At 41.5% G+C, this 18,059-nt stretch overlaps 1 protein-coding gene across 2 annotated transcripts in view; it reads left to right on the top strand.

The window, feature by feature from the left end:
• LOC120315900 (laminin subunit beta-4-like) overlaps positions 1 to 18,059 on the top strand; it is a 76,258-nt gene that overhangs the window by 817 nt on the left and 57,382 nt on the right. The window contains exons 1-2 of one of the 2 annotated variants that reach the window (XM_039360926.1): positions 7,123 to 7,580; positions 9,481 to 9,541. In XM_039360926.1, the coding sequence (XP_039216860.1) occupies positions 9,487 to 9,541 (55 nt within the window). In that variant the 5' untranslated portion in view covers positions 7,123 to 7,580; positions 9,481 to 9,486. Of the gene's footprint in view, positions 1 to 7,122; positions 7,581 to 9,480; positions 9,542 to 18,059 lie in introns of those variants that run through there. The other variant, XM_039360925.1, reaches the window with a different exon arrangement.

Below are 18,059 nucleotides of genomic sequence, written 5' to 3' on the forward strand. Positions count from 1 at the left end.
TCAGATCTTGGAAGTTAGCAGCCCAGGTGAAAATTAAATCTCTGGATAGGCTGCCAAAAAAGAAAGCAGACCATCCCCTTCCAAACCTAAAATTCTTGCTGAAACCATTTTATGTTAAAAAAAAAAAAAACCTGGCAAAAGGGTTAATGCAATGTTAATTGTTAATACGTAATCAGTGATACGTAATTATGAATGGGAATGCAAAGAGATTACTGTATACTGCAGTTGCAGAAAGCTGCAGGAATTCCTTTTGCTGTGGAAGAACAAAAACTGGTATTTGGCACCACATTCAGAAAGCTGTTCAGCTTCCGTTGTTAGTATACATCAAGTCTCCAGCCCTCGGATAATGAAAGGTACATGGAAGGAGGCTTGCTGAGATTTCTCGATTGAGGAATAATCTGAAGAAAGAGCATCGTTTAGATCAGTGGTTCTCAACCTTTTTAATGCCGTGACCCCCAGCCGGTCGTAAGTCGAGGACTACTCAACCGGTCGTAAGTCGAGGACTACTCAACTGGTGCAGCACCGTTTGCAGAATGGGACTTTTGGCGGGCTCAGCAGGGCAGAGACAGCCTGGACAATAGAATTAGACTCTATTCAAGAGAGTCTATTCTATTGGCTTTCAAAAGCCAATAGAATAAAAGGGAGTAGCACAGCTAAGGAAAAGGGGGAAAAAAATGGCGGACTGCGTTGTTTGGAGACCCCGTGAAATGGTCGTTCGACCCCAAATGGGGTCCCGACCCACAGGTTGAGAACCACTGGTTTAGATAGCCAGTGCATAGGTCATTGCTCTCCTCCCTACCAAAATAAATTGTGCAAAATTGGTGCAGAATTCTCTTCACATGGGTAAGGATAGTCCACAATTTACAACCACAATTAAGACCAGAATTTCTGCTAGTAAGCATGGTGAGAAGAGAGTTGTGCCCAATTTTACGACATTTTTGCCTTAGTTGTTAAGCCAATCACTGCAGTTTTTAAGTGAACCCTGCAGTCATTAAAGTAAATCGGGCTTCCCCCCCCCCACGTTGATTTTGCTCGTCGGAGACCAGCTGGGAAGATCACAAAAGGTGATCAGATAACCCCCCCCCCCAGGACACTACAATTGTTGTAAATACATGCTGACTGCCAAGCACCCAAATTTTAATCACGTGAATGGGAATGCTAGGTTGGTTGTAAGTGTGAGGATTGATTGTAAGTCACTTTTTTCAGTAACTCTGAGTGGTCACAAAACAAACGGTTGTAAGTTGAGGATTACCTGTAATTTATGGGAATATTTCTTCTGATATGCTCTATAGTTATATCTAATGCTTTAGCTCCTGGGCATGTGCCAGCAGTCCCATTTTGCTGAATGTTTTCTAGACTAAGGATGCAAATGCTTAGGCTGAAGAAAAGTGAGTGGTCCAAGGCCATCCAGTAAACCTCAGGTAGTCTCCTCTTTGACTTTTAAGGGATGCTCTTAAAACCTTTAAGGGATGCTCCTTTGATAAAAGAAGACGACAGAGGTCAATGATGCATTGTGCAAATGTAGGCACGTTTTCTTAACCACACATAGCATTTGTTCAGCTTTGGATTGACCCTGAATTCCTGTGCTTTCATTGAGACATTAGGCAGCTGAGCTGATTTGCATCCAGATCAGCTGAGTGCAAAAAGGAACCACTCCAAATATTGTTTCCTAATAGAAACAAGTTTCAAGGTCAGTTGGTTGCAGCAAGGAAAAGCAAGATCAAGCACAGAGGACAGTGAAAATGTTAGTGTTATGGAATGGATTATAACGGGAGCAGAGTGCAAATGAAACTCTGATAACCCAAGATTTTAGGCCAGGCACAACTGAGGTTAGAAATGTGGTCTCCTGATGGAAGATAAATGCCAGCCTTTCTCAGATGCTAAGTGAATTTGTGAAAGGGGGAACAAAAACTGAGTCTGGCAGACCCCACATCTGCTTAATAAATTGTGAAAAAAGAGTATTGATGGAACAAAATAAATCCCTGAACCAAAATCTCCAAATCACCAAAGCCCCTGAACTCAAGTCAGCCTCCATAATAGCATACTTAGGCATGTGCAGATGTTGGCTCACGAGTTACCTTAAATCAGCGCTTGTACATTTCAATGGGAATTAAGAAGTAACTAACCACAAAAAGTGGTTCATGCCAACCTCTGTTTTATTAACTGTTTTCTTCTCACTATAAGAAGGAAATCTAACCCATGTTATCAAAAATAAGATGGCGTTTGATGTCATTACTAGTCAGTATTTATTGTACAACTATATAAAGGTTATTTGTACCCTTCTTAGTTGGGCAGAACCTTGTATTCTGTCCACAGCACTGTTCAGAAAAACGTACCTTAAGAAGATAGTGTGGTCTGCACTCATGAATTGGACCACAATTGCAAACAGGGCTTCTCCAAGAAAGCAGGAAGATGATCATATGAAAATAGGACTTTTTGATTGATTGATTGATTGATTGATTGTGTGCTATCAAGAAGAGGGAATCAAGCTATTCTCCAAAGCGCCGGAAGGCAGGACGAGAAGCAACAGATGGAAACTAATCAAAGAGAGAAGCAACCTAGAACTAAGGAGAAATTTCCTGACAGTTAGAACAATTAACCAGTGGAACAACCTGCCTCCAGAAGCAGTAAATGCTTCAACACTGGAAGTTTTTAAGAAGAGACTGGACAGCCATTTATCTGAAATGGTATAGGGTTTCCTGCCTGAGCAGGGGGTTGGACTAGATGACCTCCAAGGTCCTTCCAACATTATTGTTATTGTTGTTATTATTGTTATTATTATTATTATTATTATCATTATTATTAGTAGTAGTAGTCATATACACATATAGGTAGTCCTTGACTTACAAGCTTTTGTTTAGTGACCGTTCAAAGTTACAACGGTCCTGAAAACCGTGACTTATGACGGTTTTTTACACTTACAACCATTGCAGCATTCACATGGTCACATAATCAAAGTTCAGATGCTTGGCAGCTGGCTCATATTTATGACAGTTGCAGTGTCCTGGGGTTATTTGATCACTTTTTTAGACTTTCTGACAAGCAAAGTCAATGAAGAAGCCAGATTGACTTAATAATTATGTCACTACCTTAACAACTACACTGATTCACTTAACAACTGTGACAAGAGAGGCTGTAAAATGGGGCAAAACTCACATCTTGCTTAGCAACAGAAATTTTGGGCTCAATTGTGGTCATAAATCGAGGACTACCTGATAGATTTTCTCCATAACAATATATTTTCAAATTTAACAATTTAGAATAGAATAGAGTAGAGTAGAATAGAATAGAATAGAATAGAATAGAATAGAATAGAATAGAATAGAATAGAATAGAATAGAACAGGAACTGGAAGGGACCTTGGAGGTCTTTTAATCCAGACCCCTACTCAAGCAGGAGAACCTATACCATTTCAGATAAGTGACTGTCCAGTCTCTTCTTAAAAACCTCCAGCGATGGAGTGCCTACGATTTCTGAAGGCAAGCTTTCCACTGGTTAATTGTTCTCACTGTCAGGAAGTTTCTCTTTAATTCCAGGTTGCTTCTCTCTTTGATCAGTTTCCAACCATTGTTCCTTGTCCTGCCCTCTGGTGCTTTGGTGAATAACAGGACCCCCTCTTCTTTATGGCAGCCCCTCAAATACTGGAACACTGCTATCGTGTCTCCCCATTTTTTCTTTTCTTTAGACTAGCCAAACCCAAGTCCTGCAGTCTTCGTATGTTTTAGTCTCCAGGCCTTTGATCAATGGCACACCTATTGTCACTATAACTCAGTCCATCCACCACGCTGCTTCTTCTCTTTCCTTCCACCTTTCCCAGCTGGGTCTTCACACTGTGTGTCCAAAATACTGTAGGTGATTTGAGTTTGGTCATTTGTACCTTGAGTGCGAACTCTGGTATGATTTGTTTGGTGATCCCTGCTTATTCATTTTCTTAGCTATGCACAGTATTCTCTAGTCTAGATGAATGTTTTCTTGTAATCGTTTGGGAACGCATTCTTTTTTTTTCTTTCTCAAGAGTGAATTATTGATTTCCTTCTTTTGGAGTTTCCTAGCAAAGAGATGTGAGTCTGGGACCTGCCAGAATCCCCAACTTTTGGCTATGCTATCTGGGATTTAATTGGAGTCCAACTTCAAAATATATAAAAGGCACCAGGACACTTAGTATTTCCCCAGTTGATGCAGTATCTTATGTTGGTTATATTTTGCCCTTTAGTGTTCTGAGAAGTTAGTAATTTATATTTTTAGCTCTCCCCCTTTGAGGCAGAAATGATTACATTTCCCTCCAGGTTTCTCTTTTACTAACTTGCCATTGTTTAGCTTTTGTGGGAGTAAGTTAATCCTTTGGCTTATTTTGGAATCTTCTGTTTCCCAACTGTTAGTCAGAAAGTCTGGGATGCCAATATACTAAATTTCAGAGCTCTAACTGTTCGGGAAGCACACTAATAATGCTGATACACCCACGAATGAGTCAGCGGATAAAACTGAGCCTCTTCAAAGGTGAAAGTGAGACTGTTATGCCCATCTTGGCAATCAAATTATAGCCAGAGAAAAATCCAAGGTATTGAATATTCTTTATCCATTTTTTGCCATTTTTTCTTTGTCCTCATGTAGAATGGAAAAATATTCAGCATCGCATCTCATTGCTGAAGATTTTTTTTTTTTTTAAGTCACCAATTGAATTTCTAGTTACAGGTAGTCCTCGACTTACAACAGTTCATTTAGTGACCATGCAAAGTTACAGTGGCACTGAAAAAAGTGACATGATAATTTTTCACAATCATAATCATAATAATGAAGTTGGAAGGGACCTTGGAGGTCATCTAGTCCAACCCCCTGCTCAGGCAGGAAACCCTATACCGCGGGTAGGCAACCTCGGCTCTTTTATGACTGGTGGACTTCAGCTCCCAGAATTCCTGAGCCAGCCACGCTGAGGGAAAAGAGAGAGGTTTCCAAGCTGAGCCATGGCTGTCCAGTCTCTTCTTAAAAACTTCCAGTGTTGGAGCATTCACAACTTCTGGAGGCAGGCTGTTCCACTGGTTAATTGTTCTAACTGTCAGGAAGTTTCTCCTCAGTTCTAGGTTGCTTCTCTCCTTGATTAGTTTCCATCCTTTGCTTCCTTGTCCTGCCTTCAGGCACCTTGGAAAATAGCTTGACCCCCTCTTCTTTGTGGCAGCCCCTGAGATATTGGAACACTGCTATCATGTCCCCCCTCGTCCTTCTCTTCATTAAACTAGACATACCCAATTCCAGCAATCATTCCTTATATGTTTTAGCCTCCAGTTCTCTAATCATCTTTGTTGCTCTTCTCTGTCCTCTTTCTAGAGTCTCAACATCTTTTTTCATCATGGTGACCAAAACTGGATGCAGTATTCCACGTGTGGCCTTACCAAGGCATTGTAAAGTGGTATTAACACTCCACGTGGTCTTGATTCTATCCCTCTGTTAATGCAGCCCAGCACTGTGTTGGCTTTTTTGGCAGCATGCTCACAAGTCACGTGATCAAAATTCGGACACTTGACAACCGGCGTACATTTATGATGGTAGCAGTGATCCCCTTTTCCAACCATCTGACAAGCAAAGCCAATGGGGAAGCCAGATTCACTTAAGCACCCTGGTATTAACTTAACAATTGCAGTGATTCACTTAACAAATGTGGCAAGAAAAAGTCATAAAATGGGACAAAAGCCACTTAACACACTTCTCGCTTAGCAACGTCAACTTTGCACTCAGTTGTGGTCGTAAGTTGAGGACTGCCTGTATTTGCTTACTGAAGCCCAGCAGCCCGGCAAGAAGGAAACCCAAGAAAGTTTGTAACCCTAGGTGTATCTTTGCAAGCGGTTAGGGCATGTTCTGTTCTGCCTGTTATCCCAGCGATTTCATTTTGCTGCCAAAACCTGTCCTGTATCTTCAGGAGGTCTGTCAGTGGGAGCTCAGGGTTTTTGGCCTGTGTGAATTACCAGTTGCAAACTTCTTCTGTTGCCCGTCCTTTCTGCAGAGCAAAAATGGAGAGGATCACAGCTCCTTCTAAGACAGGGGTTCTCAACCTTGGCCACTTGAAGGCTTGTGAACCCCTGTTCTAAGAACAGCTTTCTGTCTGGCTAAGCCCTTGATGGAGCCTCTGGGGAAAACACTGGCTTTTTCTCACCTTGCCTCCTGTGTGTAAAGAGAGCATCCCACCAAAACTGAAGAAGGGCGGCTGGGGGAATGAACAAAGCCGAGAAGGGGAGGAAGGATAAGCTATTCTTGGTACCTTTATGAGAAAGCTTGGCGCAAGACACAACAAGTACATTCCTGCCTGACTCCGCCAGGCTCCCAGGGAACCGGTTGAGGCTGGGCACAAATGACGCCTTTGTCCTCACGGGTCCCCAAAAGCAGACGGTGCTCTACTTTTCAGGGCCTCTGAGGGGGGAATCCCTTGGCCTTCAGACCATGACCTCTTGCCCAAAACACAAGACTGAGGCCTTGACCTTGTTTGGCCGTGTAATTACCCAACAGTGAGCTGCTCTCTAAACAGCTTGGTGTTCAGACTCCCTACCTACAGGTGGCCCTTGACTGACAGCCACAATCTGAAACCAACATTTCTGCTTGCTAAGCGAAACAGTTGTTAAGTGAATTTTGTCCCATTTTTGCAACCTTTCTTGCCACAGTTGTTAAGTGAATCACTGCAGATGTTCAGTTAGTTACACTGTGGTTTCCCCTTGTCTTTGCCTGTCAGAAAGTCGCAGATCACATGACCCCGGGGACATGGCAACCATGGTCAATATGAGTCAGTTGCCACGTGTCTGAAATTTGATCCCGTGACCACGGAGACTCTGCAATGGTCGTAAGTGTGGAAAATGGTCAGAAGTCACTTTTTTTCAGTGCCGTTGTACCTTCGAACCGCCACTAAATGAACCGTTGTAAGTTGAGGACTATCTGTATTCCAAAGTCTGAAGAGATTTCTGGTAAACTTGGCAGGACAGCGAGCCTGAATCCTTCCTTCAGGATATCATGGATCACCAAACTGGTCAGGTTTTAGCCTGCCCTCCCTGCCCTCCCCCCCTTTCAGGATTTCTCCTTGGCTTCTTGGCATCTGTCTCAAGCCTCCAAAGTCTGGTGAGGCCTGTTTAGGAATGAAGCCAGGGGCCTGTTTTGCTCTCGTCTCCTCAATGGGGGATTCCTCTGTCTTTCACTCCTTTCAGACAGCCAACGCCGGGCCTGTGCCTGGAGCGGAGCAGACAGACTTTGTGTGCCGTGGAGCAGAAAGAATAGGCTGCGACATTCCTGTAGCTTAGAGACCGTTAGTCCCTTTCAAAGTCCCAGCTCCATTTGAATGTAACTCAGCCTCTAGCTCTGCTTTGCCCTCATGGAGAGCGGCGGGTGGGAAGAGCTGGATTATTTTTACCCATCGGCAGTTGAGTTTGCACAGCAGAGTTCTCACGCTGTCCGGACAACGGGGAATTAGGACATTTCGGCAGACAAGTGGAAAGTTCCTTATTGGCGAAGGAGAGGAAAGGAATTTCTTCGGCTCTTCTCTAAATCCTGGTGGCCAGAGGAGCAGACGAAACAACAGGTGAGAGGGCCATGGTGGCCCTCATGAAGTGAGTCTGAGAAGATCCTGGAGGGGGAGGCAGCCAGGATGGCAGAAGGACCACACGCTTCTCTGGCTGGCACCGTGGGGTAGGCTTGTTCCGCCCCACAGTGATTTCCCTCCTGGTCAATTTATTCCCAGGCTAGAAAGAGTAACATTTTAATGCTAATGCGGTTGTTTGGGATGTTTATTTTGCAACATGTGTGTATCGGATGAGAATGGCATATTAACTAGAGCTGGATTTTTCTAATGTCATTGTTACAGGGTGGTTCATATGGTGTGAGAAATACAGGCTGAGATCTGTGGCTCACCCAGAAAGAAGGACGACTGATACCTTTTCACCCATGCACAAACTCTCCCATAAGTTCTCACACTGTGTTTCCTTCTCATACCCTTCCCTCCCTCCCTCCCTCCCTTTCTCTGTCCTTTCTTTCTTTCTTTCCTTCCTTCCTTTCTTCCTTCCTTCCTTCCTTCCTTCCTCTCCCTCTCCCTCTCCCTCTCTCCCTCCCTCCCTCCCTCTCTCTCTCTCTTTCTCTTTCTTTCTTTCTTTCTTTCTTTCTTTCTTTCTTTCTTTCTTTCTTTCTTTCTTTCTTTCTTTTTCTTACTTCCATCCATCTGGACCCTTCTCTTTCTACCTTCCATCTCCTCTCAACTTTTTCCTTTGTCACATAAAATTTATCTTCATTTTTCTCCCTGAGTAGACTTATATACTAATTTATGGGCACGTCTCTCTAAAGAGTTGAGGTGATCGGCAACTGAAATAAAGTCGCTTCAGCTCAGTCTAAACAGATGCACATTTTAATTTTTCTGAATGAGAAAAAAAAAACCAAACCACATATTCTTTGCTACTTTACTCGTGGTTGCCCTGAAAATCCTACTGTGAGGATTTTCATGTGCTGCCTGTATGAGCTACTATCCCCCTCCCCCCACCAAATAATACAGAGTTTAGGTAACTCAGGGTTGAACCCCCCTCCCTAAAATGTGAAGAAGGAAGGAAGGAAAAACTCCTAGAAAAAAAATCTCTCTCTCTTTTGCCTTCAGAGGATTTGTTTTTTTAGAATTGGCTAAGCACTGGCTGATGATACTGCAAACTGTAGACCACAATTGAATTTTCCTTTGCAAAACTGAATTCTAATATTTGTATAATACATTTTATATCCTCCTATTTTGCTAAATGGCAAAAACTAAGAAGAAGATAACCAAAAAAACATTAACAAGAGGAGAAATTTGCATCTTTCCATTTGGATATTATGAAACAAAAGCTTATTTTGCTATCTTAGGTGTGTGTAACTTGTGCATAAACTCCACTGAACAGGTTGGATCTCTTGAGTAAACATGCTTAGAATTGCTGTTTTAATTTAATAAACATGTCATGTAGTACATCAGGGATGTCAAACTGCCGGCTTGTGGGCCGGATGCATCATGCCAAAACTGCGCCCGCCCCATTGCTGGCAATGGAAAAAAAGTCGCGATACATCATGACACGTCACATGACGTTGCGACTTTGACACCCCTGTAGTAAACTCTTACATGCTTTCATAAAGTATAAATGTTGTGCTGTATTTCATGCAGTTAAAAGTTTTAAATGAATTTTTATTTAACAACAAAACAAATACATATGTGCCGTTCTTCTCTATAATTTTTGCCAGGAGAGGAAAATTTGACCCAAATATTCTAAATTTATGTATTCATCTATTTATGAATTAAAGGTATTTGTTGCCCATCTCACTGTCAAGTGACTCTGTACGGCTTAAAAATTTCCTTAATTAGTTTAATTAGTTATTAATTAATAAACTGAATTCCAGCTCTTCTGCCATTATATAAGTCCCTGTCCCTAACCCTTTCTTAGATATGGCAGACAGGAAAAGTCAGGATTTTAATTTTCTGCTTTTTTTTTTTTAAACCTGCAGGTTGAAATGTTAAAATTCTCTGCCATGCCAGTGGTACTGCTCTACTACTTGATTCTCTGGGGTAAGTGTTGACACAGGGCACGTCCTTGTTGGTCTGGACTAAATGCTAAAAGCATATATTTTGTGAATGAGCTGTCTTGACACCTGTTTGCTAGTTATGCCATAGGTCAGGGCTCTCCAAATTTGGTGGCTTTAAGACTTGTGGACTTTAACTCCCAGAATTCCTCACCCAGAATTCTGGAAATTGAAGTTCACAAGTCTTAAAGTTGCCAAGTTTGGAAACCCTTGCCCTAGGTGGATGCAATTAGTTGGTCGCACATTAAACTTGTGACTGGGTAAGCTTGCCAAATTTCTCCTAGCTTTGGGGCATACCTGTTGCTTGCCGAAAAGAAGCCATTTGGGACAGAGGTTGTTTGTGTATCTGGAGTGGCAGCAGGGACAAGCTGGGAAGCTTGAATTCTTCCTTTTTTGCGGGATTACTGGTCTGCTTAGATTCAGGACAATTTTCCTTTTGCCTGAATTGCACTGGTTGTCAGTCTGCTTCCAGGTACAATTCAAGGTGCTGGTTTATCACCTTTAAAGCCCCACATGGTTGGGGCCAGGCTATCTGAAACAGCGCCAGTCCTCTATTATATCCACTTGGCCCACCAGGATGGGAAGGAAGGGTATGTTACAGGTCCTATCAATTAGGCATTCTTATCTAGTAGAGCAGGGGTCTTCAAACTTGGCCCTTCTATGACTTCAATTCCCAGAATTCCTCAGCTAGCATGCCTGGCTGAGGAATTTTGGGAGTTGAAATCCACAAGTCACAAAAGGGCCAAGTTTGAAGACCCCTGTAGTAGAGCCATGAAAAGGCGCCTTCTTAGAAGTGGCCCTTTCTCTATGGAACATCATTCCTCTCAAGGTAAGGTTGGCCCCCACCCTATTCCTTTTCTGAAAGGCCCTAAAAACGTGGTTTTCTGAGTGGGTCTGGGAACCACATCTGGAGATGGAACTGATTAAGTTACTGATCTAATTATGTTGTTGCTGCCATGGGGTGGGGTGGGGGGTTGGATTTTCATTATGCATTGTATTTTAAAAAGTTGTGAGCCGGCCAGAATTATCTCTGTGTGGATTAATAATAAACAAACAAACAAACAAATAAATGCATGGGCCTAGTTCTGTTTTCTGGAAAGTAAATCTGGGGATGCAGTGAAGATTTCATTAGTAAATATACTCAGAATCATTGTTGTAAATTGGAAGAACACACTCTACAGTCTTGAGTTCCACTCAATTATGGATCCTTGATTAGTTCTAATGATCAGTATAGATATAGATTAGTTCTATATTTGATATGTATTGTAGAAAAGTCTAAATCCAGTCTAACTAATTTTAACTAATTCATCTAAATATTGGAAAGAGTCACTATCAGTCAGAATAGATATGAAAAACTGATTTAACTGATTGCGGCTCAACTCCTGCTAGTGCAGCTCAACTCGTGTCATGCTGAATTTCAGATTTTGCTGAGGATGGATAGTCCTGTGCATTGAGATCTAAGAGTAAAAATGTTGGACTGATACAAAGCCTTGGGCAAATCATCTTCAAATGCACGTATCTGATCCATACATTTCAATGATTATTTGTATGATTTAGCATCATGTGTACTGTATAATGAATTTGGTGGCATGATTAAGGCGCCAGGCTAGAAACCGGGACGTGGTGAGTTCTAGTCCTGCCTTAGACACAAAGCTAGCTTAGTCACTCTCTTCTCCTAGGAAGGAGGAGGCAAGGGCAAACTTCCAAAATCTGACTCAAAGGCAAAAAAAAAAAAAAAAAAAACCAAAATCCCAACCCTGTTGTTGTCATAGTACAAATAAAAATATATGTGCATGTTTGTGCGGTTGTAAAAACAGACGCACACACGTATACCTAAGCCAGAGAGATAAAGGTAGCTTAAGAAGAGGATTTTACTTTGTATAGCCTACTCTACAAATCACAGCAGAACAAAATCCCAGAGCTGGGAACCAGGAAGGGTTAAAAAAGAAAGAAAGACCTGTATGAAAAGATACATTCTTGATTATGTTTCCCAAGGATGGCAACATCTGGCTCCACAGAGTGGCTTGCCAAGGTTTCTAAGTCGTCCATAGGACAAAGCATTTTCTGATTGTAACTCATATATCTCTGCCAGTTTTCCGATACATTCAGTCAGGCCTTGCATGTAATGACACGCCTTGATAATCCTGCGCACCCCTCATGCCCTGGGGGCCCATTACTAGTCCAACTAGGTCACAACAAACATTAGTAGCAGTCTAGTCAGGTTCTGAGAGCAGCTGGCACTATGCCACATCTAACTACAGCTGCACAGGAACTCTCAAATGCTGACAGTAAACTCCAGTGCATCAATCCTAAAATGTAGCAATAGCAATAGACATATACCGTTTTATAGTACTTTACAGCATTCTCTAAGTGGTTTATATATTGCCCCCAACAATCTGGGTCCTCATTTTACCGACCTCACAAGGATGGAAGGCTGAGTCAACCTTGAGTTGGTCAGGATCGAACATCTGGCAGTGGGCAGAGTTAGCCTGTGATACTGCATTTTAACCACCACACCACCACGGCTCAGAGGAGATTGGGCCAAGATCTGGCTAAAAGCTCTACCCATCATTCTTGCGATGTGTCCAATATACTCTGCATATTGTTAGAATCACATTTTTTTAAAATAATAATAATAATAATAATGAATATGATAAAATTAAACTGCTCTGGGACTTCAGAATTCAAATAGACAAGCACCTGCAACATAACACCCCAGACTTAACAATTGTCGATAAGAAAGACAAAAAAGTCTGGATAGTGGACGTGGCAGTGCCTGAAGATAGCAGAATAGAAGAGAAAGAACTGGAGAAGATAACAAAATACAAAGACCTACAAATAGAAATAGAAAGACTGTGGCAAAAGCAAGCAAGGATGGTGCCAATAGTCATAGGCTCCTTGGGTGCAATCCCAAAACAACTGAAGCACCACTTGAACACAATTGGCATTGACAAATTCGCTATTAGTCAATTGCAAAAGGCGGCCTTATTAGGAACTGCTTCCATCCTGCGACGATATCTGTAATACCATCAAACATCTACATCTGCCCATCCCAGGTCCTGGGTAAGGACTCGATAAGTAGACAAAATGCCAAATCCAGTCTGAACATCTGGCTGACTGTGCGATGATCAACAATAATAATTGTTTCCTAAGTTTTAAGGCAAGATTTTGGGAACTCTGCTGGTAATTCTAATACAATGTTCCTTGATCATTTAATGATTTCCTATGTCTCATATTCCAATGCTTTTCTGAGAAAGTATAATGGGGCATTCTGTAACAGCATCCGTCTTTCCCAGAGAGATATATCACAAATTGTTTTCAACAGTGAAGCTTAACCCTCAGATATTTAAAGTAAAAAAATAAGGGAGCAATTGAATATGTAAAAAGTCTCCCCTCTGAATAATTGCAAGCCATCCAATATATCTAGAACGACTGTTTTTTTATTGCCCTTCTGAAATTGACACTGATAGCAATTATTGTTAGCTGGATTTTTATCCTCCAGAAGCTCAACGCATTTTAATTTACGGTCCCATCCTCCATCCACATTTTGGACAGAGAGAACCTCTGGTTTGAAAAAGAGGTAAAAGAGGCCATCTGTGTTAAAACTGAACAGTCCTCTCTCAACAGAGATGGGGGGAAACAACACCTCAAAGTACTAACAACCAGATGATAGCAAGCAATAAGAATCCTTCCATTCCCCATCATTCAGTCAGAATTGAAGTTGCTTCTTGGATGAGAAGTGAAACATCAAGAAAAAGCAAAGAAAGTCCAGGTGCCTTTTGAAAAAGCACTTTTGGGACAACCATGACCTGGATGGTTGACAATCTCCGTAGACCAGTGGTTCTCAACCTGTGGGTTGGGACTGCATTTGGGGTCGAACAACCATTTCACGGAGGTCGCCAAACAACGCAGTCCGCCATTTTTCCCCCCTTTTCCTTAGCTGTGCTACTCCCTTTTATTCTATTGGCTTTTGAAAGCCAATAGAATAGACTCTCTTGAATAGAGTCTAATTCTATTGGCTTTCAAAAGCCAGTAGGAATTGTCCAGGCTGTCTCTGCCCTGCTGAGCCCGCCAAAAGTCCCATTCTGCAAACCGTGCTGCACCAGTTGAGTAGTCCTTGACTTACAACCGGTTGAATAGTCCTCGACTTACAACCGGTTGAATAGTCCTTGACTTACAACCGGTTGGGGGTCGCGGCATTAAAAAGGTTGAGAACCACTGCCGTAGACATTCATACAATAATAATTCAGTGAACACAGAAATAGTAACTCAGGCAAAGGACCCTATAAACTTCCATAGCTGAGTGAAGACGTAAATGGGATCTTCCCGATCCTAGCAGAACCCCTTAACATTACACTACACTTTCCCTTTGTTGAATTTTCTCCCCATCTATCTCAAGAATGCAAAGATGGATGGATGCAAAGAAACCTTGCCCCGATTTGAGATCCATGGAAAGACATTCCTTAACAGGTGTGGCTTCCAAGCATCTTGGCCTCCTACTTTCTTAGAAATTAACTCTCCTGAATGCCCAGGTGTGGCCCTTTGGAATGCGTGAGGTTTGCCTCTGGCTGGGCAGACACAATGTGTGAGTTAATGATTGGCAAAGATTTAGAGGTGGGAGGTTAGCTATTAATAACAAAAAGCAGAAGGCAAAGAACAGGTTGAGTTGTGAGGCTGAGTTGGAGATGGAGCACTCTTTAAACACCTGGTGGAAGGAGGCCCATCTGCATGGGCAACACTCCGACACCCCTGTGACCTACTTTCCTTGTACTAAATTCCCATGTGAAAATTCAAGCAGCAATCACACAACGTGGCTCGGAATTATTCATCCCGCCTTTGTGATAGTGGAAACCTCCCTAGTCTCTCTGCCTGGATCAGAAATGGGTGGCATTATAAGTAATGTGTTATCAAACCCCTCCTGCTCATAACGGTACGGTACTGATCTACTCGGGCTTCCTCCTTCCAACTGACAGGATTGACAGGATCCGAGGCAGGCTTGGACCTCCTCTGCCAAAGCAGACATCCTTTGTGCCTGAGAGTTGGAGTCTTGAATATGTGACGGTCCCTTTTTCAGGTCCTCTTGGTAAGCTGGAGAGTCACAAGAGGAGAAGGATTATTATTATTATTATTAAAGGAGTTCTTGAGTGAGTAAAAAAGAGACTACACCAAAGCTTGTTTTTATGTTCGGAGAACAACATTCATGTTTTCATTGTTGCAGATAGATAGCTGAGCGGCATGCGGGTTTAGTGGTGAAGATGCTTGTTTCCCACTTGGAAGGCTGAGAGTTCAATCCTAGATAGAGGCAGATATTTCTCTCCTAGGGCGCAAAGAGAAAATATCTGCTGTGAAACTCTGCATAGGCATCAGGAAGGGCATCTGGTCAGTAAATGCTCAGCTTTGTTCAATCGCCCTGACTTTACTCTGAATTAAGGGATTACAGGATCATAAAAAGGGAGTTCATTGTTGCAGAGAGATGAAAACACAAGAGGCTCTGTATTTCAGAGATATCTTATTAGTTTGCATTGATCCCGACATACGAGGCATCTTGGAGATAAACTGAGAGCTACACTAAAACGTTTCCTCACTCCCTCATCTTTCACAAGCATTTGATCAATTCAAAATAAAGCAGAGTGATTGCTTCCTATAGAAATGGTATTTCTACTGGTGAAGACTAACATTTCCCTTCTTCACAGCCCCATTACTCATATTCAGTTTGAAATCAGCTATTCCAATTGTATTGTTCTTGCCAAGTTAAATATCCCCCATTTTATACCTGGGCCTTTGACTTCTATCATGTAAATGAGAAACTTTGCATTTGTCTCGGTTGCAGTTCATTATATTTTTAGCAATTTTCTCTAACCTATCAAGATCATTTTGAATTCCAATTTTGTGTTATGTAAAATTTAATAATCATTCTCTATCTGTCCTCATTCAATCCATTAATAAAAAAATATTAAAAAAATATGGGAACCTTTGGGCACTCCATCAACAATTCACTGTTGATGAAGCGCTAATGAGCCCTCCTCAAATATGATATTCAAATAAGCTCTCTGTGTACCTGATTTGCAGGCCATTCAGTTCATTCCGCAATTAGCTTGCTAATCAGGCTGACAGTGCTTTACAAAACCCCTTGCTGAAATCAAGATAACCTATGCATGCATCTTTCCCATAGTTTATAAATTGGAACTAGCTGGTTTTTTTAAAAAAATAGTTAAATGTAGCAAAGGCTTCCTGAGACCTCTAGGCTGATTTCTAGTAATTGCCATATTGTTTTCAGAGTGCTTAAAAATCTGCTCTAGAATTTTCTGAGGTTGTCTGATCTACAATTCCATGGATTTCCCTTTTCTCCCTTATTTCTTTTTTTTTTTTTTTCCTGATTTTTGAAGTAGGGACGAATTGACCCTTTCACCAGTTCTTGTTGTTTAATATCCTAAACTTTAATTCATCTGATCCTGAGATTTAAATTCATCCAAAATAGGTAGATACTTCAAAATGATGTTTACATTTCTATCCTACTCCTTTCCCTTAGTGTTCACAATTGCTTGGTGGAACATAGATGCTCTTGTTGGAGAAATCTCAGACCAATAGGAGTAGCTACAGTATGCTTTTGCTCTGTTAACTGTTAACATTTTACTATCTTCATACAGCAGTTGGTAAACTGAATCTTTTCATTTAATATATTTAAAGAATTTTTTAAAAAGAGTTCTTCATGAAACTCAGCTTACTCTGACTTGTAACCCTTTTAATATCATCTTTATAACTGCAGCCTATTAAAATGTATCCTTCCTTATTTCTCTTTCAACATTTTGATTTTTGCTTTGTTTTGTCATTAGAACTTCACTAAGTTTTTACCTAGACATGTTGGTATCCCCCACAGGGTTCCATTTTTAATTCCTTCCATTTTTATTTGAGTAGGAGTTTGAATCAATGAGTTCCATCAGATTCTTCTGGCCTGGAATCTTAGCTCTGAGCTGATTAAAAGTATACAGTATAGAATATAGACAGTGAAGGCCAGGAACATAGTATTCTTTCTACTTCATTTGTTGAGCGATTTAAGAGAAACCATTTTGAAGAATAATTCTAATTCCTTCTGTCTTTAGCCTGCCGTAGTTCACTATGTAAATATGTTTCTCTCAGTCCTTTGACGTGCATCCCAACTTACGCCAGTAGTTTATCAGACAGAAATTCAGACACGGGTCAGAGAATCATGCAGAGTTATGATAGCCATCTCCAAGTATCCGCAAGGCTGGCATGTACAAGATGAGAAAGAATTGCTGTAGAAGGCAGCGGAAAAAATGGATCTAACTTAGAAGGAAGTAAATTTTGATCAGTATTGAGACAGACTTCCCTAAGAGGAGGCCGATCAGGAATCAGAGGGAGTCGGATGTGCCCCAAATGACCAGTAAGTACTGCTCTTACTTTACCCAGTACTGGCTACTTTGATTTACCTGCAATGTTATGTGTGGTCAGGTATAACAGATTTTATATGGCTTGTAGTTAAAAACAACAAAACACTTTCTCATATGGGCTGGGGATGAGACAAAAGCAAAATCATTAGGACATGGCAGAAAAGAGACACTGCCAAGTTATACTGTTGATGAGATTAATCCAATCAAAATCTTTATTATGAACTTTAGGCCAGGAAACACTTCAATAAAAACATTTTGTTGTTAGTTGCGAAGTCATGTCCAACCCATCGCGACTCCATGGACAACGGTCCTCCAGGCCTTCCTGTCCTCTACCATCTTCTGGAGTCCATTTAAGCTCATGCCTACTGCTTCAGTGACTCCATCCAGTCACCTCATTCTCTGTCGTCCCCTTCTTCTGTTGCTCTCAATCTTTCCCAGCATTAGGCTCTTCTCCGGTGAGTCCTTCCTTCTCATTAGGTGGCCAAAGTACTTGAGTTTCAACTTCAGGATCTGGCCTTCTAAAGAGCAGTCAGGGTTGATCTCCTCTAGGACTGACTGGTTTGAACGCCTTGCAGTCCAAGGGACTCGAAGGAGTCTTCTCCAGCACCCTAGTTAACCTGTAATTAATAAAATTAAACAGTAGACATAAAATGCAACAAAAATACATAAGGTAAACAAAATAACAACACAGATAACAATGGCAATTACCAAGATTTGTACTATGGGTAGTACTCAGCTTTATGACCACAACTGAGTCCAGAGTTTCTATTGCTAGGCAAATGATCATTAAGTGAGTCATGCCCAGTTTTATGACCTTTTTTGCAATGGTTATGAAGCAAATCGCTGCAGTTGTTAAGTGATTTACACAGTTAAGTGAATCCAACTTCCCCCATTGACTTTGCTTCTCCCAGAAGCTTGCTGGGAAGGTCACAAATGGTGATTGCATCTTTCCAGGATGGTGCAACTATTGTGAAATGCCAGTTGCATGAGTTTTTATTGTGTGATTGTGAGGATTTAGCTATTGTCATAAGTGCAGGTACCAGCCATAAGTTACTTTTTCTTTCAGTGTTGTAACTTTGAGCAGTTGCTAAATGA

Source organism: Crotalus tigris, unplaced genomic scaffold (genome assembly GCF_016545835.1).
Source record: "Crotalus tigris isolate CLP2741 ecotype Arizona unplaced genomic scaffold, ASM1654583v1 scf7180000019182.148810, whole genome shotgun sequence".
Classification (NCBI taxonomy): Eukaryota; Metazoa; Chordata; class Lepidosauria; order Squamata; family Viperidae; genus Crotalus; species Crotalus tigris.